An 18,910-nucleotide genomic window follows, 5' to 3' on the forward strand; every position below is an offset into this window, starting at 1 on the left:
AACAAAGGAGTGTTTTTCCCTTTCTGCACAGTGATGCAGATGCCATAGCATGCAGGACTTCTGCGGGGACTGTAGACAGGGTCAAAAGCATCGTGCTATAGAAAAGCAAGCTCCTTGTTACAGGCTGGACTTCTAGAAGCAGGGAAAAAGCAACCAGGCAAACTGAAGAACCAGTGGGATTGGATGAATGAAGAGCATAATGAAGGGGGAGAATGAGGAAATCCTTGCAATGCTGTTTGTGTTGCAATCAAAGGTCCTGTTTGCAAAGTTCAGATCAGTTGCCCAGTTGGGTGCAAAGCCCCGTCTGAAACACATCGTTGTGGTGCATCTGGCTGCTGGGGTAAACTGCAGCACCTTCTGGAAAATGAGTGCACCTGAGCCAGGTCTGTGACTGGCAGTCCCATTCCTCTGGGACCCCTGCAGAGACATCTAAGCAGAGTAGCTGAGAAGGGGACTTTTTCTTGACTGTAGCGATGGGGCTCACGGAAAGTTTAGAGAGACTTTCTGAGAGGCAAAACCCTCGCAAATGGGGTGTAAGTAGTAAGACTCAAGCAGCTTGAAGGGGAAGGAGGAATGAAAAGCCTCAGGAAGAGCAGACAAAAATGCAGTCACAGGCAGTATAAGCTCCCGCTGGGAATGCAAGTAAAGAGATCCAAGTTCCAAGATGGCAAGGTCTGCAACCCTTCATCTTGTCTCAGGGCAGCTGTTCCCGTGGGCACGGAGGGAGGGAACCCACCGGCAGCTCTCTGCTCTGCATGACACCAGCAGTGTCATGTCTCCTCTGCCCCTCGGTGGGTGCTAAAGTGGTGGGCAAACCACATTGTGGGGGAGGAATCCTGATGGCACTCGTGCACATGGGTGCTACTTACTGGCAGGACTCTGGCCACTTGCAAGGTCTTACACTGCAAGATCTGACTGCAGCCCTGCCACTGTGCAGAGAGCTGACTTGGCGGAATGCCTTTTCGGGGAGACACAGGTGTAAGATCCTGGAAGATGCTGCTGCTGTCGGCATCTTCTAGAAGCCCCTTGTGAAAACACAGAGAGTTTTACATCACTGTTAATTCACTGGCTGCCCCAGTTACTCTGTGTCTCCATGCTCAGGACAAAGGCTCTTTCAGTCTCATCACTCATCTATATTTGTAAATCCACTACATTTGAGCAATTTCAGGAAGGTTGATGGCATTTCTGCAGTTTGCTTTTAAGCAGAAGTGCTGCATTAACTTTGTTCCCTTAGTAATGCTGTTATTTGTGCTTCTGCCTTATATTAAAAAGATTCTGAGCTTGTATGAATATTTCCCAAACATTTCTTATCACCAGCTGTCACCAGTTCTATTGGTTATTTCTGGGATCTCCATTGTCAGAGTTTTCAGTGCTTCGATACAATTCATGTGCCTAGATCAGTACAGAAAACAAAGGCAGATTTATTGTAAGAAGCTCATGTAAATCAGAAGCTGAATCTGATAAAGGCATTAGCATAGATGGTTTCTTAAAATTACTGAGTTGGAGAAGCTAAGAAATCCAACAGGCTGATGCTATTCCAAATCTTGAGCTCTCTTACTACTTTGAAATATCTAAGCAATATGAATAAGCATGTAAGTCCCACTGACAGTGAAGCTCCCCACATAGTATACACAGCTCTGGCACCATGTGAGTAAGTATGGTGTAGAAGAAGACGCCAAGAAGCTGTCAAAGTTCTCATTGTCTGTACAGACAAATGCCATCGTTTCATTGCAAGATGGCTTTAGCAGCAGGAATGTCAGTCACATGCAAGGACTGAAATCCAGTGGGAAACTCTCCCCCAGCTTTCAACCCATGTTACTCCTCTTCTATGCAACCTACGGCAGAGATGGCCAAAGGGCTGTAGAAAACATGACTAAGTAGAATTACATGATTAGGCAAGAAAGGCAGGGGATAAAGATTGAAAAACACCCTCCCAAGCAGGGTCAGGGGCATCTCTTGAGATGTCAGCCCTCCAAGAGATACTGCCCCTTGTCACCACCAGACAGGAATTAGGATCATGAGCCATGAGATTACATTTACCCCCAAACTTCACCCATGGCTTTCCAACCAGCCTGCTAGCAACCCGCAAGCCCAATCCAAATAGAAGTTTGGCTGTGAATTTTGTCAAGTTAAAAGTATAGCAAACAAGCAAGCTACCCTCTGGCTCCTTCCTCTCTGCCAGCCTCACACACAGATCTGTCTCCCGCAACAGCCCAGTTTTGCCAGCAGCCAGGAAGTCCTACTGACCATTTTGTAGGTGGGATTGCTTTCCTCCCTCATTCTGCCCAGGAAACTTCAGAGTGGAACTTGCAAAAGTCCTTGAAGAGGGAGTGAGCACGAAAACATGGGAAAAAATTAATCTCAATGGAAATTCTTGACTAATTGACAGGTTGGAATAAGAATGACCATAGACCCCAAACTATGCCAGGCAACCAGTCTGCTCCAGGCACTGCAAGCTCCCTCAGCCAGCCACATGCCTGGCTGTTTTGCTGTGCCAGCTTTACAAGGCCTAATTAGCTCTATTCCTTTTGTTTGTAATTACAAAAGCAAACAGCCCTTGGAGAGTGAGGGAACAGAGGCTGCAGCTCCTTGACTGAGCTTAAGAAAATGTTTTAAATAAAGTTTGCTTCTCATCACATGTACTTAAAAAAATATGAAAGGGATGAACACAAGAGCCCTGGTGAATGGAAGAAGTTTTTTCAGGGTAGGTAGAAGGGGGAATAGAGCCTTGCTGTCCTGTGGAGGTATCAGAGCAGGTCCGAAGAGATCATCCACAGCTGGAACCATTCTCTACCTGGCCTGACTGGTTATGCTCATTGTCACAGCTGGAAGAAACGCAGTACCCTCCCAAAGGGGCTTTAATATGAGACGAATCCTCTCACAGCCCATCTTTTCATGATCCTGTTAACCCAGAAGTGTGAAGGAATTGCATATTAATAGTTCAAGAAAAGACATAAATCAGCAGGTCTCTTCCTGCTCTGGAGGCAGAGCATCTCATGCAGATAGCCACAGCCTGCACATACCCTACCCCAGAGAAAGCTACAGAGAGCAAAGCGCTGCTGAAACACAGAGCATCTCTCCTGGGAGCACCGTGGCTCCACACCCCATCCCTTCCCCATTCCTCCAGCTCCCACTCCCCTGCAAGGGAGCCATCTGCTTTCCCCCTGCCCCTTCCTGCTCCACCCAGGGCGCAGCCTGCCTCACGGAGGAGCAGACCTTCTGGTTCCTGGGCTGCAATCATAGCAGATTACTGGGTGAGTTTCTGCCAGAGGCCACAACTGCCTGACTCACTGCAGAAGATCTGTCCCCACCTATGTCTGCTGTAGATACACACAGCTAAACAAGCTCCATCCTGGCAGGCAGGCTCCCAACAGCTCAAGCCCCAGTCTTCTCTTCCATACACACTATGGAAGTTCTGCTCAAAACCAAGAAATTAAGTAATAGAGTCAAGTTTTCCTTAAAAAAAAAAAAGTCCATTTATTGAAATTGTTTAAACACTTTATACAAGTTCCCAATACAAGCATCTGCTCCCTGGCTCAGGGTTAATGCAAATACAAAAGCACAGACTTCAGCAGCTCTTTAACATGACCTGAGCTGCCACCTCTTAAGACAAGGTCTCGAGGCAGCTGCTGTACACAGGCAACAGTTCCCCATGGAGACGTGAAAGCCACATGACCCAGCTCCAAGTACAGGCCAATATCAATTCAAGCCTGAAGCAAATGCTCTGGTTGGTTTCTTTTAGTAACTTTGATTTATGTTGCAGAGTCAGGTCAAACAGAGGTACAATGCTTATACAACCCGCCAACACCATGGCTGTACACAGCTCAGCCACAGAGGCTCTCTCCCTCTCTACAGAAGGAAAGCAAGAAGTCTGATGCCTCTGAGCACATATGTAATTGTAAAGCCTGGTCTGAAGCAAGTAGTTTCCTTCTGTAGAAAGAGCAAGGTTGAGCTTTGGAAAACTGGTACCACCTCCTTTCTAGGAATTACAAGACTTATCTCTGGACAGCCTCAACCAGTGTTAGTCAGACACCAAGTGACTGACTTGGTGTTTCAGACAAAGGCATGAGAACCTTTGATGAGCTGCATTTTTTATTTTTATTTTTTTTAAGATATGACTTAATATGCAAGGATGGCTTTATCTTTAAAATGCTAGTTTCTTCCTCTTTGGTGAGCTTGGATTACAACAAAATGCCATAACCTTTGGGTCAGTTTCCTTGGAATTTGCCTTCATATCATCACTGAAAGTGTTTACAAGAAAAGACAGGATCAAATGGCAGCGTGTGAGGTATCCTTGGGGAAACATCAGGGAGTGGCAGTGCATTCAATTTGGTTCAGCACATTTAGCTGCTTAAGGCAAACTGAAATCAGTAACTAAGCCCAAATGAGAAAGACTCAAGGAAAAAGGAGAATGTTAAAAGGTGGCTTGTAACACACAAGAGGATAAAGCTTCAAGCTCAGTTAGGTACTATGCTGGGAACACAGGGAAACAGTCACTGGCAGCAGCACTCGGTGTCTAAGGAACAGCAGCAACAGCCCTGCCAGAGACACCCAGTGAAAACAGAAGGCAATCATTTTTCTTGATCTCTTCCCTGGCACCAGGGAAACCTGCAGCTACTTTGGGAGTCCGCTAACTTGTGCGGTCACCACCTTACACATCTGCTGTTGGTCAACAACATGTGCATGGACAGTTAGGGATTTCAATTTAAGTCACAGTAATTTAGTTGTGCCTGACCCTTTGTCATGCCCATCTGCACAGAAAGGAGGGTGCCGAAGATTATGCCAGTAGGACAGTACAAAAGCACTTTAGATCTCTTCAAACATTCCTACATGTAAAGCCTTTTCCTTAAAATTATGTTTCCCCTTAAGCTATTGGTTTCATCACTTTGTATATATGTTCCTTTAATTTCTACACGCACACACCACACTGGGCTCTAACTTACTGGGATATGGGACTGAATTGTTACCATCTATTTTTTAAAAAACTAAAAAAAAAAAGCACCAACATCCGTCTAAAAAACAGTATCATTTTCCCTTTTACTCCCAAATACTAAACTTAACCCAAGCTTGGAGGTTTCATCTTTCCAGTGGCAATACCTACGAACCTAGGCTAGCCTCCCTCCATGGGCTGGGAGAGAAGGGAGAAGTTATGTCCAGTAGCAAAGAGGATTACAAAAATATACACATTTTTGGGAGAAGAGGAAGGCAGAACCTAGAGTCTGAACTCTGCTCAGGACAGTGGCATTGTAGTGTCCTCTCCAAAATGCTCTCACTACCAGTGCTGGTGGCTCCTCTTCTTTGTTTCATTATACATAATCCTTCCCTGTGGAGGGGGCATTTTTTGGGTAGCCTCGGCTGGGTGGATATGAAGTTTCTCTCCGTGGACAGGAGCAGCAGAGGAAGGCCCCCCCCAGCATGGCCAGAGAAGCAGCTGCCCAGCCGATGAAGAGAGCTGATCCAAACTCAAATCTGGGGGAGAAAGAAGGAAGAAAGTGAATATACAAGTAATACCTCTGGATTACCATGTTCGTACAAAGCAGAAGGGAGCTGAAACTGGGATGGAAGTGGCTTCCTGCAAGGCAGCAGTTTGAAGCAGCCCGAGACCCTGCTGCCCCTCAAAGCCCAGAGCTTTGCTCACTGCGATAGTCCAGTCCTTTAGGTCACCCCGCACAGAGGCGGTGGGGCCAGGCTCTGTGCAAACCGGGCCTGAAGCATTTAGTGGGGGGAAATTGCGTAAGTCACATCAGTTAGGTCTCTGGCAGTGATGCTGCCTTAAAAAAAGCCGAGACTTAAGAGCCACATGGATGATGAGATCTGGTCCTAATGCTCTTTCTGCACAGTTTGAAGCCAACGCAGCCAGCTGAGAACTCCTTCCTTTGTTTTGAGCTACTGCTATGCAAAACTAAGCCCTGTGAGCATTTTCATACTATACGATAGTGTTATATCAACTGGGTCAGTACCTGGTGTTGACAGGAGTAAAAGGGTCATAAAAGGCCCGAGCCACTCTGTTGCCGTACCATGATGTGGCCACCAGTGCTGCCAAACCTGTCGATGAAGGGAACACAATGTCATGACTTAAGAAAAAATCAACAAATTTACTGCAAAAAATTACATGAAGCAGAACCAGCATCTGGAATGATGCTGAGCCACTGCTATTGCTGCCCTGGGAAGCTCTGAGCTGTTACTTAGTGCTGGCCAAGAGAGAAATTAAGAAACCAACAATAAAATCCAAGTACCCACAGTTACATAGCATCAAAAGCCACACTGCTGACAGTCTTTCAGTGAAGCAGGTCAAACTCTGCTCTACTAACACATATGGAAGGCCTGCAGTCCACACAGAAAGTATACTGCTAGTTAGTGCCAAGAGACCCATTTGACACCTCTGGTAGCCAGCAGCTACGTGCTAGAGCCTGCTAGAGAATTCCCAGCCCCAAATGCTCTTGGAGCAATGACAGCAAGCCATCCCCTATCCTTTCACATCCTGTGCAGGATAAATGCCATCTGGGAAATGGCACATTTAACACTAAATATGTTACCAACCTGAAATGATGAAGATCACCCCACCAAAAACAGCCATCCGCATCTTCTTCACCTGGTCATCTTCCATGCACTTCATGCATTTCATGCCAGTCACAGCAACAAATACAGCAACAAGTCCCAGGAGTATTGCAGCCACCATCAAAGCCCGAGTGGCCTGCAGACTGCCTAGAAGATATTAGGATTGGAGTTACCACAAAGAAAACAAGATACAAATAGAAATTCAAATCACTGGGCTCAGTAATCATGTGTCAAAACACTCTGCTCCCTGTTACACAGTATACCGCCAAGCAAGACATTTCTTTTTAGCTTTAAGCTCCCAGAAACTGTCGGGCATCAGGATCAGAGGACTCTCAGCCTCTTCTAAAATGCATGACAAATAAGGGCATGCAGCTTTTTGCAGGAAATGACCTGGGAATTGCCCTCAGACATCTTTTGTTCCTTGATCATTTGAATCCCAATTGGAAGGACCTATCTGTTTATCAAAAGAAGTATTCAGATTTAGGCTCTACCTTGACAAAGCATTCAAGCACATGTTTTAATATGAATAGTGCATACATATGAATAGTCCCACAGCAGACAGCAAGGCCCCTTTATTGCTCAAAGCTTCCAAAACCTGTGTTTTATACAAATACCTCGGTGACAATTTCGGCATTTTTTGTACTAAATCCTCAGAGTCCCAGAGGGTACAAAAACACAGTTGCAACAGAAACAGGATTTTCCCAGCCAAGTGAAAAATGCAGGGGATGATGGGACACAATCCAACCTAAAATATTTAGCTTAGACTCAAAGACATTTAGATGTTTCATTTAAGAAGCCTCTTGCACTTTTCAAGTATTGGAGCATGGGGTGATGCCTCCCATAGGCAAGGGTTGTATTGGCCTGGCTTCTCAGCAGACAGACGCAATGTACTTTTATCCAAGGTTTGGTTTTATATTGACTCAGGTGAAGGCACACACACTTTAACCCTAGGTATGTGAGCCACTGAAATCAGCTATTCTTGACCCCAAAGGAAAACGATATAAATTAAATCACTACTAAAAAACTCAGGTGACAAAACACCTGAATAGCGGTGAAAGAGCCCGAGCGTCACTGCCTAGCACATCAGGTTCGTTTGAACAGCATGGATTTTCACATGCAGTCCTGTTAAGATCTAGGAACAAACAGGGCTGGTTAATCAAAGGAACAAGCTCCCAGGAGCATGTGGTAACCAAGGCAAAAAAGTCCCCTGTCACAGAAGGTTATCTAGCAGCAACACATGTATAGTTCTGCAAAGCATCACCAGAATCTGCTGCCAAGTCTGGAGCTCACTCCTCGGAACACACCCCGACACGCTCTGCCAGAGCTTTGCAAAGCACTCCAAGTCTGGGCAACTGCAACTGCCACACCGAAGCCTACAACCAAGAGAGCACCTGCAAACTCTGTCAGCACCCAGCAGCCTGCACTGCAGCAGCAGGTTCTCCGGCTCAGCTCCAAGCCCAGGCAGCAGTCCCAATTCCATACTGGCCAGGAGGGGAGCACAGCCCCACACCTGTCCTCTGCGGCTTCTCTACTACACTTTGCCCCGCAGCACCGCTCGCTCGTGCAGGAACACTCTTGTGACTCACACCAAGAACAGGCTACCAGGCTCTACTTCTGCTTTAAGCCAGACCTGGATCTGCCCCTACGCGCACATGGTTCTGTAAATAGATTATGAGAGCAGTTAAACAATACAATAAGAAAGGCAATATGCAGAGCAATAGGAAGTGACACACTTTCATAAGAAGTCTTGGCTTTCTGAGGAAAAATCCCATTATCAGCTTGGCCAAACGTCATCTCACTTCCTCCAAAGGGGAAAGGTGACACACCCCACCGGCGAGGTGTTCATCGAAACCCATCTGCTGCACCCATTGTAGAAACCCATTTCCAAAGCAGTTTATCACTTCAGCACAAATCACAATAGCAGTTTCCAAACATTTTTAATGGATTTATCTCCAGTTGTCAGGTGATGCTCTAAAAATAATTTTAGCTTACAAAAGTTATGCTAATTTTCAGAAAGACTTCAGCTGACAGGTTACCACCCAGGCAAACAACCCAGCTACCATACATTTAAGGCTAAATTGTGCATTACAGCAGCAGCTTTGCAGAGGCAAATGACTGAACACTAGTTCATACTTTGCATGGGAAAGGATGTTTTCTGCAGAGGTACCAAACCTCTTTTGTCAACTCTACAGTAAGTTAGACTTAGTCTTGCTGCAGAAGGCATTACTTTGTAGGAGAGGGTTTTGAAGGTGTTTTTTTTAAATGAAGCTGAAAATAGGATATGTTCTCAACTAGAAAGCTAGTTGTAAGGGTGGGAAGAGACCTCTCACTTTCAAACACAGTACTAAGGGACAAAGCAAGGAAGATGCCTCAAAGTTTCTACGACCTCAGAAGACCTAGCTAGGAAACCTGCTAAAAATCTCAAGATGTACAAATACTAACTGGTGCTTTGCAGAAGCAGCTGTACAAAAAGCAGCACTGTAAGCTTTTACCAGGGCCACCCATTTGCAGTGACAGATATGGAGGGACCTATCTCCTGGTGTCCTCACCCTTCCCTTACACACAGCTCCATGGCGTAAGAGGACAGAAGCACTTAGGAAACTTGTAGTAGGACAGAAAAACGGGTTGGAGCATTGGCAGAACAGACTGTCCCTTTATCCCAAGTTTTACTATGACATGACTGTATTAGCCAACCAACCTCCCCTCCACCCAGCCTGGCTGCCCTGTGCATACAGCATGTGCTGGGAGACAGCGCTTTTGTCTTCCTACTGCTTTTGCAATGTGTGCAGTACTTTGACTGTGGTTAATCATCATACAAGCTATTCGTTATTATGTACACGTTAACAGCCATGTCGTCAATGGAAGCTGCACATCCAGAGGCTGAGAAAGCTAGTTTAATAATAGTTCTGTTGTTCACATGGGCATTTCCAGGTGCTTTAAAAATCCCAAATGATACAAGTATAGTATTGTCTTAACCTGCTTAACAGGACTGGCTACCAACAAGTAGAAGTGCTCCACAGCAATTTAACTTTACAACCTCTACGATGTTAGAGAGAAACAGGATTTCCCCTGCACTCCTTGCTGCTGCAACTGTCTCACCAACAGGAACAGGTAGCACAATGCTTGTAGCCTCCCACACTATACACCACAGCTGTTGGAAAGCCCAAGCAGCCTCAGAAGCCCATGAGGAAAAAAACCAAACCCACCTGGCACCCAGCAACAGCTATCAGATGGCAACAGTATTTTCTCAACATACACCACGCAGAAGCCAAGACTTTTTATTGCTGGTTAGTAATGAGACCTGGCCTGAAAAGTCTACTGCAAGAAACCATAAAGTACTGAAGAACAGAGGCTTAAAACTACTGAGGATGGTTAATAACAAATGTGAATTCTGCAAAGTATAAAATACTGTACAGTCCACAAAAATGACACAGCAGCTCATACTTGTTTCACATAATTAATCCACTTTTTAAAAACTCTAACAAAACAATTCTTGGTGGGTTTGGACACAAACCACACGATGCAGTTTATCTGAAGCCTCCATAAGACTTTTCCCTACCCACAACTATCATTACCTGACACAGAAGTAACTGCTGGCAACTGCTTAGTTATAAAACCAGGACTTCACCAGGGTATGTTTGAGGTTATTTTTCTGTCATCACATTTCCTTATTTATTCTGCTTATGTCATCTACGTTGTAAAAAAGCTGTTGGGAAAGTGCCACAGGATTTTTTGTAATACCTGTTTGTAATGCAAAATTGCTGTAATGGCTCCGTGTTCAGATCATTTTCTGATAGGGATGCTCATTGACTGCCTTGCTTATGTTTAAACTATGGACTTTTCCTTCCCTTCCCATGGGCCTCCATGCAACCAAGTGACAACAGAATACAGGTGAAACAGGTGCTGTGCAGCTCCCTCTGAACTCTGCAAGGGAAGTTTCCCCAGGAGCTATAAGCACCCCTGTAGCATAGGAAGCATGTCACACTGTCTGCCTCCAAGAGAAGTCAGTCAGCAGCCTTCAAAGCCTTCTCACAGGGCTTTCATGAAAGCTGGGTCTCCTGGAAGGAGGGATATGGGATCTGAGATGCTGCTGTTCTGCCCTGCCGGTGCTTGAAAGTTATTTCTGTGCAGCAGGCAAGGGACTGAAGATTGAGCATGCAGTAACAGCTTCAGAGGTCACCAGCAAGCATCTCACACTTTGCAGGCATTCTGGCTCGACCCAAATGCCTGCTAATGGCTTGTAAGCTTTCAGCCTCCTTACCAGCCCCTGAAAAGACCCCACACACCCATCACCATCAGATGTTCCAGTTTGCACTCCTTCAAATTGCCTCCACACAGGTCTAGAAGGCTGTACAGAGGAATTGGGCAGCACACACATCCAGTGCAACAGAGGCAAGTTCAGTAGGTGACAGTGGCCTTGTACTCTTGCCTATACCAAAGCAAATAGTATGCAAATAGTTTTACAAATAGCAAAAAGGTTCCGTGCAGTCACTCAAGCAGCAGAGAAAGCTTGCTGGTAAGACATACTGTACCACCATTTCCAGATTCCTGGTCAGAGGAGACCTGGGCAGCCTGTTTTCCCACAAAGCCTGGAAATTCACTTACCAGGAGATTTAGTAACAGAGTAACACCAACTACTAAAGCTGCTTAGAAGCTGCTTGTAGAGCAATACAGCCAGTGTATTGCAACAGACTCCCCATCCCCTCTTGCAGGCACAGCACGGCACCACACAGGAACAGCCTGGGTGGCATTCCAAGTAACCCTCTACCTTCTCAAAGCGCAGCACAAGTGAGACTTTTATCACTTGATCATGATTTTTCATGAGGAAGGCACAGGGATTGAGAAACACAGGAGTAAATTAACCCTTAACCCACATGAAAGTACAGATACCAGCAGGTTCTACCTGCTTACTCCAGATCTACAGATGGAGAGGTGACAACCTATTTGGACATATTTGTCCCTCGTGCTATAGCTTTGTCGCTCCCTGGGCCACTCTCCCAACTCCCTTACCACCATGACAGAGCAGCAGCAACCTGAACGTGAACCCTTGCTTCCCCTCATCTATATCCTCTTCCCCAGCTCCTGAAACAGGCTCAGCCAGGCTGGTAAAGGTGTAGGAGGGAAGACTTCATATTTCAGTGATGCTGTTTGACCCAGAGGGCATTCAAACCCTTGTTTATTTTCTGGGCTAGGGCACAAAGGCTCATTGTGGATGTACTAGGTCTGGTGATGAAGTGGTAGATGAGTCTCAGCTCGTTTCAAGCACAGAACTTCTCCCAGCAAACCCAAACTGGGCAATGCGTATCTTCAGCTAAAACAGCCTAGACAGGACCCAGAACAATCTCTGCTCTGAACAGGAGAGTATGGTTACGTGGGGCTGAAAGCTTCCAGAGACAGGTACCAGGAGCCCTTCTCCCTCCTGTCTGAGGGTCTCCCCGAGATCCTGGAGGAGCACAAAGCTGAGCTAAGCTCTATGGACGATGCTGGAGGGGTACAAGAACAATGCTGAGGCTGTGCAATAAAGCCTTGTTGCAAGGGTGGCTTTTGTTGCCTCTATGTCTGCGTGTGGCCACGCACTGCTTTTCACGTAAACCAGCAAAACGCAGCCTTTTTATTGCCTGAATAGGAGCACTGACATAAGCCCTCAGCTGAACGCAGCTGCGGGAGAAGTGCCAGCATGGGTGCACTCCAGCAGTGTGGCCACACGGGAAGCTGGAGGCCCCTTAGCTGGCTAACAGCGCTCATCAGCTTGTGCCAACCCCATCTCTGACATGCAGCATCAGCCCAAGCAACCAACCACTAACACATCTAGAGGAATGGCAATAGCTAATACCCAAGAGCTTTCTGGCTAAGCCTTCCAGCATTTCCACAACCTTGAATTACTGCAGGTGTGAGGAGGCACAGTTCTTTCTACAGGGACAAAGTAATTACAGATCTGAGCCTCTCCCATCAGTGCATGAGGCTCTGACATGTGGCTCAGAGCATTCAGGGCACGTTGAAGCTCTGGCAGTGAAGTGTGGCCAGGCAGAAAGTTTCTGGCCCACATAGCTGTACCACCTTCACCATGACATAAATGAATGCAGTAAGGGAGCTCCTACTGCACAGCTGCACCTGTTCCAGGGTGTGGCTGTTGAATTTGGTATAAACAGGGGGGGTTTGTTTTGGTTTTTTGGTTTTTTTTTTTGCACCTCCACCTGCAACAGCACGGCTGGTCCATGCCTAAGTCTCCGTGGCTGCAAGATCTTGAAGGGAGACCAGACAGGGAAAAGAACAGATACAATCTATGTCCCTAGGTATCATCTGCTTTCAAGTGGGAAAGGCACAACCTAAGCAAGCCGGGGTACCAAAAGAACAAGAAGTCCTTCAGCCAACCCTTACTGACTGTACCAAGGAGGAGAACATCCCCTGTGATTCTTGCATTTCTTGGGCTTCCTGGGAATTTTCAGGCAAGTGTGCCCTGCAGGGCCAGGCGCCCAGTAAGAGCACAAAAAGGCTGCTAATAGCTCAGTCTCGGTCCCTGGCACCTCACACCTCCCTCCCCCGTAGCCCTGGAGGAGAGGGGCCCTCATTGTTTGCAGGACAAAGGTGAGGGGCACAGTGGCTGCCAGCGCTCGGCCGTGAATGGGCCAGGCTTTCGGGAGCGCTGTTAAGCCAGGCTCTGCACCCGATCCTGCGGGCAGGTCTCATTTACAGCACAAGGGGCTGCAGGCCACGCAGCCCCCGAGGCAATTCACCTTTCACAACCCATCCAGAGGGTGGCTGGAGATTCCTCAGCCCCGCTGGCATCTTCGCCCCCCACCCCCAGTGCGAGATAAGAGGCTCGAAGCTGAGCTGACATAATTACTGCTCAAACCGCCCCGCACCGTGTGCTTAGCCCAGCCCCCATTACCCACAGCCCTACACCCCGGTTAGTGCGAAGTGGGCACACCGCGCTCCTGAAGGGAGTAATTTGCACCCCTGCCAGCTGCAGGGCCCACGGGTGCTCGGGGCGAGGGAGTCACCGGTGTGGGCTACCAAGCAAGGTGGGGCCCGGGAGTCCGGCGTGACACAGGCAGGGCTGGTGGCAATCCAGCTCGGGGATACTCCCCGTGGCCCCCGGTTTATGTGAAACTGCCTGCTCACTCCTTTGGGAAAGAGAAGGTGGATAAGGTGGTAATTATTATTTTATTAATTAGGGAGGGAGAGGAATGAAGGTGTTCCAGGACACCGCTGGACTCGGGATAAGAGGAGGAATACTGAGAAAGGCTAGGGTTTCTTTAACCTCTTTTAAAGTTAAAATCTCCAGTGCTCTAGAAGCAGCCCTCGCTGGGGCTCACTGTGACCGCCCCGAGTGGCACCCCAGCAAGCCAGGCTGCAGCTCCTGCATGCATGAGATGGCTTCGCTGTCCCAGGACAAGAGAGGAGACCTAGAGATTACCTGGATGGACCGGTCTGCTTAAGAACTGCAGCCAGCGCTACCTGGGCGAGAGTCCAGCTCACCTGCCAGCCCTTTGCTTAAAAGCCCCACGGGAGTAGCAGCGACTTTCCAAGAGAACAAAAGCCCAGAACAGTCAAATGCATAAAGAAAAGGCTCCGTGCTCGCAAAGAGCACTTCAGCACCGCTGACAAACCGCTCCTTGCACAGAGCCGTGCCCCGCGAAGGCAGCCCCTGCTCAGCTGCCACAGCTAAAAGCTCTCGCTCGCAATCCCGGCGCGTTCCCGAACACACGTGGAAGATCTGCCCCTTCGCTTCCCAGGACGTTTTCTGTGGTGCGGGCAGGGGGCTGCGGGACGGCTTCGGCTCCCTCCCCCGGGCAGTGCCCCGCGCCCCGGGAGGCAGCGCCGCCGCGGGATGCGCTTCAGCAGGCGCCACACAGCCCCGGGTGCCCCGGAGGGCAGTTACCGCGGGAGTCACCTTCAGCCCCGGCTGGGAGAGCCACCGGGGGAACCCCAAGAGCCCCGACAGGACGAGGGGCCACCAAAGAGATGGGTGACCTCGAGCCCTGCACCTTCAACCTGAAGGGACAAACGGCGCAGGTCCGATGGGGCGGACACCTCGAGACTCGAGAGCAATGGCACCCCGGGGGGACAGGCACTGCGGGGTGGGGGTGGGGGAGGAGCGCGACAGGTCTGGCAGTCCCAGTCCTTCAGCCCGAGCCCCAGCATGGGGGTACGAACCCTACGGGACTAGTACCCTCAGCCCCGACCGGAGAGGCTTTAGAGCGGAGGGGACAACCCCGACGGGACGGGCACCGCCAGCCCCAGCTCCGACAGGACGGGCACGCCAGCCCCGCACCCCGCACCCCCGACTTACTCTCCAGCTTGAGCAGCGAGTCGTACACCTTGCACTGGATCTGCCCCGTGCTCTGCATGGCGCACGACATCCACAGCCCCTCGTAGAGCGCCTGGGCCGTGACGATGTTGTCCCCCGCGTAGGATGCCATCTTCCACTGGGGCATGGCGGTGCTGATGATGATGCCGATCCAGCCCAGGAAGGCCAGCACGAAGCCCAGCAGCTGCAGTCCCCCGCTGGCCATGTCTGCGCGGAGCCGGGCCGGGGGGTGCGCGGGGGGGAGGGCTGCTCCGCGCCGGCGGAGGGTCGCTGCGAGGGGAGCGAGAGAGCGCACCCAGCTCCGCGCACCGCACTGCCGCCCGCGCACCGCCCCGCGCAGGTTTTAAAGCCGCGCAAAGTGCGCCCCCTGCCGGCGGCGCCCCCGCCCCGCCCCGCGGGGTTTTCCGCGGCGGGACGCGGCCCCTCGCACCCCCGCGCCTTCCTCCGCGACGGAGCCGGGGGGGCCGCCCTGGCTGCTGCCGCTGCCCCCCCTCCCCTCCCCTTCCTCCTTGGGTTGCAGCGTCGGGGGGATCTCGGCACCCCCGGGGTGAGGGGGGCGGCAGCAAAATGCCCGCCCCCCCCAACTCACACACGCTGGGGGTGTGCCCCCCTCCTTCGGGGTAGCGCCCCGACCCACAGCCCCTGCGGTCCGCTCTCCTCCTCCGTGCGGCTGGAGAAACGGCTGGTGGGACTGTCCCTTCTGTCCCCCACGGGCGTGCCACAGGGTTCTTTGGCACCCTTGGAGGTCTTGGCGCCGCCAAAGGGTGCCCTGGCTGTGCTCGTGGGTCCCCCCACTTCTAGAGCTTGGGGGGCCCTGAGAGCGTGAGCGCACCCCCACCTGCCCTGGCTCTTGCTGCCTGTGCCTGTCCTTTCCCAGCCGGAGCTGTAACTCCCCTTTTCAGTGAAGACACCCTCCTGAGCCAGCACATGGGACAGCAAAGGTGGCGATGGGGCCGTGTCAGTCCCACCTGTCCTGCGGGTGCGTGACCCACCTCCCCAGCTCACCCCAGTGCCCCCCACTGCAAGAGCAGGGGGGCACTTCCCACCTGGGGGACTCACTGCCCGTCTGTGGGACATGTGGGAATAAACTTCCGCAGAGGAAGCGATAGAGAAGTCATGGAAATTATCAGCACTATGATTTTAAAGGGCTTTCGAAGAGGCAGCTGAGCAAACATTATCCATGAACGAACGCTGCCAGGACCCTAAATCCAAACTTTTGAATCTACCATTTTAATAAAGACGATGTGCTGTATGTCTTTGCATTACTGGGGCTCTCTTCAAGGAGAAATTTAGATTTTTGAATGCTTCAGTGATTTACTAAGGTTTATTGAACAAGGGGATTACAGACCAGGAAGGAGTGTCCTCTTTCTTGGGCGTGTATTTGTCCAGTTACTATAGTTTCCCTTTCTCCTACGTGAATATTTGAATATTGACAGATCCGGGCTCAGAATAGGCAGAGTGAGGACATACTGTCTCCTTCAGAGGGCCCAGGGAGCACACGGCATGGTCTGGGTGGTGGTGCCTGCCTTCGCCATGGGCTGCGTGGAGGGGACGTTCAGCCTGGACCTGCTGTAATCCCAGGCTCTGAGATAAACAGGTGATAATTAGTGATACAGGTCCTGCTGGAGGTAGGGATGGGGTTGTATTGTTTTGACACTGTGCTTTGCTGCATTCTGATGACTTAGGAGATTTTGCTGGAGCTGCTTCCTGAGATTTGCAAACAGACAAACAAACAGACTCGTGATTACCTGACCGGTCCTGCGCAATGCTGGGGGGGTCAAAGGGGAGGAAAGCAACTGCAATCTCACCGCACCAGGCACAGCCAAAGCCAGGCTGGTTTGCTCTGAAAATACTTGCGGCTGCTGGTCCCCAGTGTCCAAGCAGCAGCCCTGCTGTGACGAAATCCATCCTAGTCACCTGGTAGCAAACTTTTCCAGTCGCATCGTTTTTCACTTTTGAAGGAATTGGGGAACTGTGAATCTGCAGCTGAAGAAATGGTGTTTTCTTGGGTCTCTGTGGATGTGTTTTATAGCTTTGGCAGTGAAAAAGAGGAAAGCAGCAAAGTTTTCTTTGGCAATGCAGAGATAACAAAGTAGATGCATCTCTGCATATTCATCAAGAAATCTGCTACAGGGAGTAGAGAAACCAGCATGGTGCTGGCTGTTGGACTTGGTCCCTGGGAGGAACAATTCCTTGCCTGATGAAGAAGCAGGGCAGAAACCCATGCAGACCTGAAGAGAGCAGGGTTAGGAGTGTCTGGATTTGATCATTGATGTCTGGGGAGTCATATCAATCTGATAATGTCCGTCTGCAAAGGAATGTGTGGTGTTCCCAGGTGCTTCAGAGCGCTGAACTGACTCACCCCTCTCCTGACCCTCCTGACACCCCCCAGACAGATCAGGCAGCTCCTCGCTGACTGACAGTGTGAGGTCAGCTCTGGGCAGGGGTACCAGTTCCAAAGACACTTTTTGCAGGTTTAGATCCTTTGGCTACAAGACTTCCAGCAGCCAGGAGGGGGAACAGAGCTGTTTTGTGTGGGAAGGACTTGGACTTTCTACTGAACCTTCTAGGAAAGTACAGGGAGGAGTCCTGGGTGGAAATGATCTGATTGCACTTGCACTGGGAGAGGCATCAAGAGTGGTCTTGAGGAGATGCTTGCAGCAGGCATGCATGCATGTGCTGTATGATGTAGCACTCTGGCCATGTGCTGGCTCATGGAAGGACTGCAGTCCATGCCCACCCTGTGCTTGGTAAGAGCCGGGTTTAGGGTGTGTCCTGGTGGCACCTTTGGGCCAGTTTGTGCCAAATCTGTCCGTTGTATGAGTCTGACTGCTTGGACATACAGTAGGACACCGTGCAACCTAGTTTCTTCCCCTTCCAGAAGGCCGTGGAGCTTAGGCTGAAGATAGCCTTATTCTGTGTGAGGTGCTGTGGGACTGCAATCTGCAGCTGCCTGGAGATGGGTGCTGTGCTCCTGCGGGGCTGTACAGCCATCCCATTGCTCCTCTGTCCCTGATGGGTGCTGCACTGGGCAGCGTGACCGGCTGAATGCATGATGAGGCAGCCTTGGGTCAAACAAAGCTGATGAAAAGCAATACTGAGATGCACCAAGATGTACTCTTGGGCCTCCCTCAGTCAATGCAGGCTGCAGCACAGGCTCTTCCCTGTGCTGTTCTGCACACTTGCTAGGCACAAGTTCTGTGCCTGCACCTTGCTTTGTGGAAGTGAGAGCCTGAAGACAAGTTACTTGTGTCTCTTTGACTATTGAACGTGCCTGACAACCCATATAAACACCTCTGGGATGAAGTCCCAGCTTCATGAACATCCAATTTATATTTTGCTTTCCAGGGACAATGTGAAGCTGATACTTATTACTCACATTTCATGAAAGATTTCAAAACCCAGCAACTCTTTCTGTGGACATCACAAGGAATTTACGGAGCAAGATAAACATTTAAACTCTGCTTTTCCCCTTCATCACTCATCAGTGTTCTCAGTGCTCTGGAATTTGCAGAGAATTTTACAGCATCCCTAAAAGTATCAAGTCTCCTCTTCTGGACTTCCTTCCTTTCTTTGAGTCATGAAATATCTTATTTCTTTTCTTTAGATTATTTTCTGCGCTGGTTCAATGAGCAAGATAAACCCTCTTTTTACTCAATAATCACTGCGTTTTGTTCTCTGCCTAAGATTCTTTCACTGAAGTCCCAAAGAGTTCTCGCTCTATTTTCACCTGTTTTTTCTACCTGACTTTTGGGGAAATACCATTCTTTCAGATCATTAATCTCAGCTGAAAGACCTGGGTTTATCCAAGATGTTGCAATCTCTTCTGTATTCTCTGGGCTAAAGGTACTCCATACTGACAGTCCTTAGTGACTGGCCTGTTCTTGAGTAAACATGTGAGTTTTCATTTTTTGCCTTTTACAAAAGCAAAATCAAGTGAGAAGAGGCAAGTATATAGACAGTTGCTGAAATCAAACTGGGATGTTTTAGTCTGCAGTTGGAGAGACCCCTCTAACTGTTCATAGAGATTGTCCTCATGTG

General features: G+C 49.5%; 1 protein-coding gene across 1 annotated transcript; it reads right to left on the bottom strand.

Moving 5' to 3' along the window:
• Window positions 1–3,451: 3,451 nt before the first annotated feature.
• Window positions 3,452–15,195, bottom strand: CLDN1 (claudin 1). The gene is made up of 4 exons (XM_056358812.1): window positions 14,852–15,195; window positions 6,541–6,705; window positions 5,961–6,045; window positions 3,452–5,469 (listed from the first exon to the last, which is right to left on the bottom strand). Exons 1-4 carry the CDS (start codon window positions 15,072–15,074, stop codon window positions 5,307–5,309), a joined length of 636 nt encoding a protein of 211 aa, XP_056214787.1. The 5' UTR covers window positions 15,075–15,195; the 3' UTR covers window positions 3,452–5,306.
• Between the last annotated feature and the right edge of the window lie 3,715 nt (window positions 15,196–18,910).

The sequence above is a fragment of the Falco biarmicus genome, chromosome 13 (assembly GCF_023638135.1).
Source record: "Falco biarmicus isolate bFalBia1 chromosome 13, bFalBia1.pri, whole genome shotgun sequence".
NCBI lineage: Eukaryota > Metazoa > Chordata > Aves > Falconiformes > Falconidae > Falco > Falco biarmicus.

Bases quoted from the DNA above. Each gene is read 5' to 3' on its own strand.
- CLDN1 (XM_056358812.1), bottom strand. From the start codon at position 15,074: ATGGCCAGCGGGGGACTGCAGCTGCTGGGCTTCGTGCTGGCCTTCCTG. The intron at 6,706-14,851 runs GTAAGTCGGGGG...AATATCTTCTAG, and splicing joins CTCGCTGCTCAAGCTGGAGA to GCAGTCTGCAGGCCACTCGG. The intron at 6,046-6,540 runs GTTGGTAACATA...CTTCATCGACAG, and splicing joins GGTGATCTTCATCATTTCAG to GTTTGGCAGCACTGGTGGCC.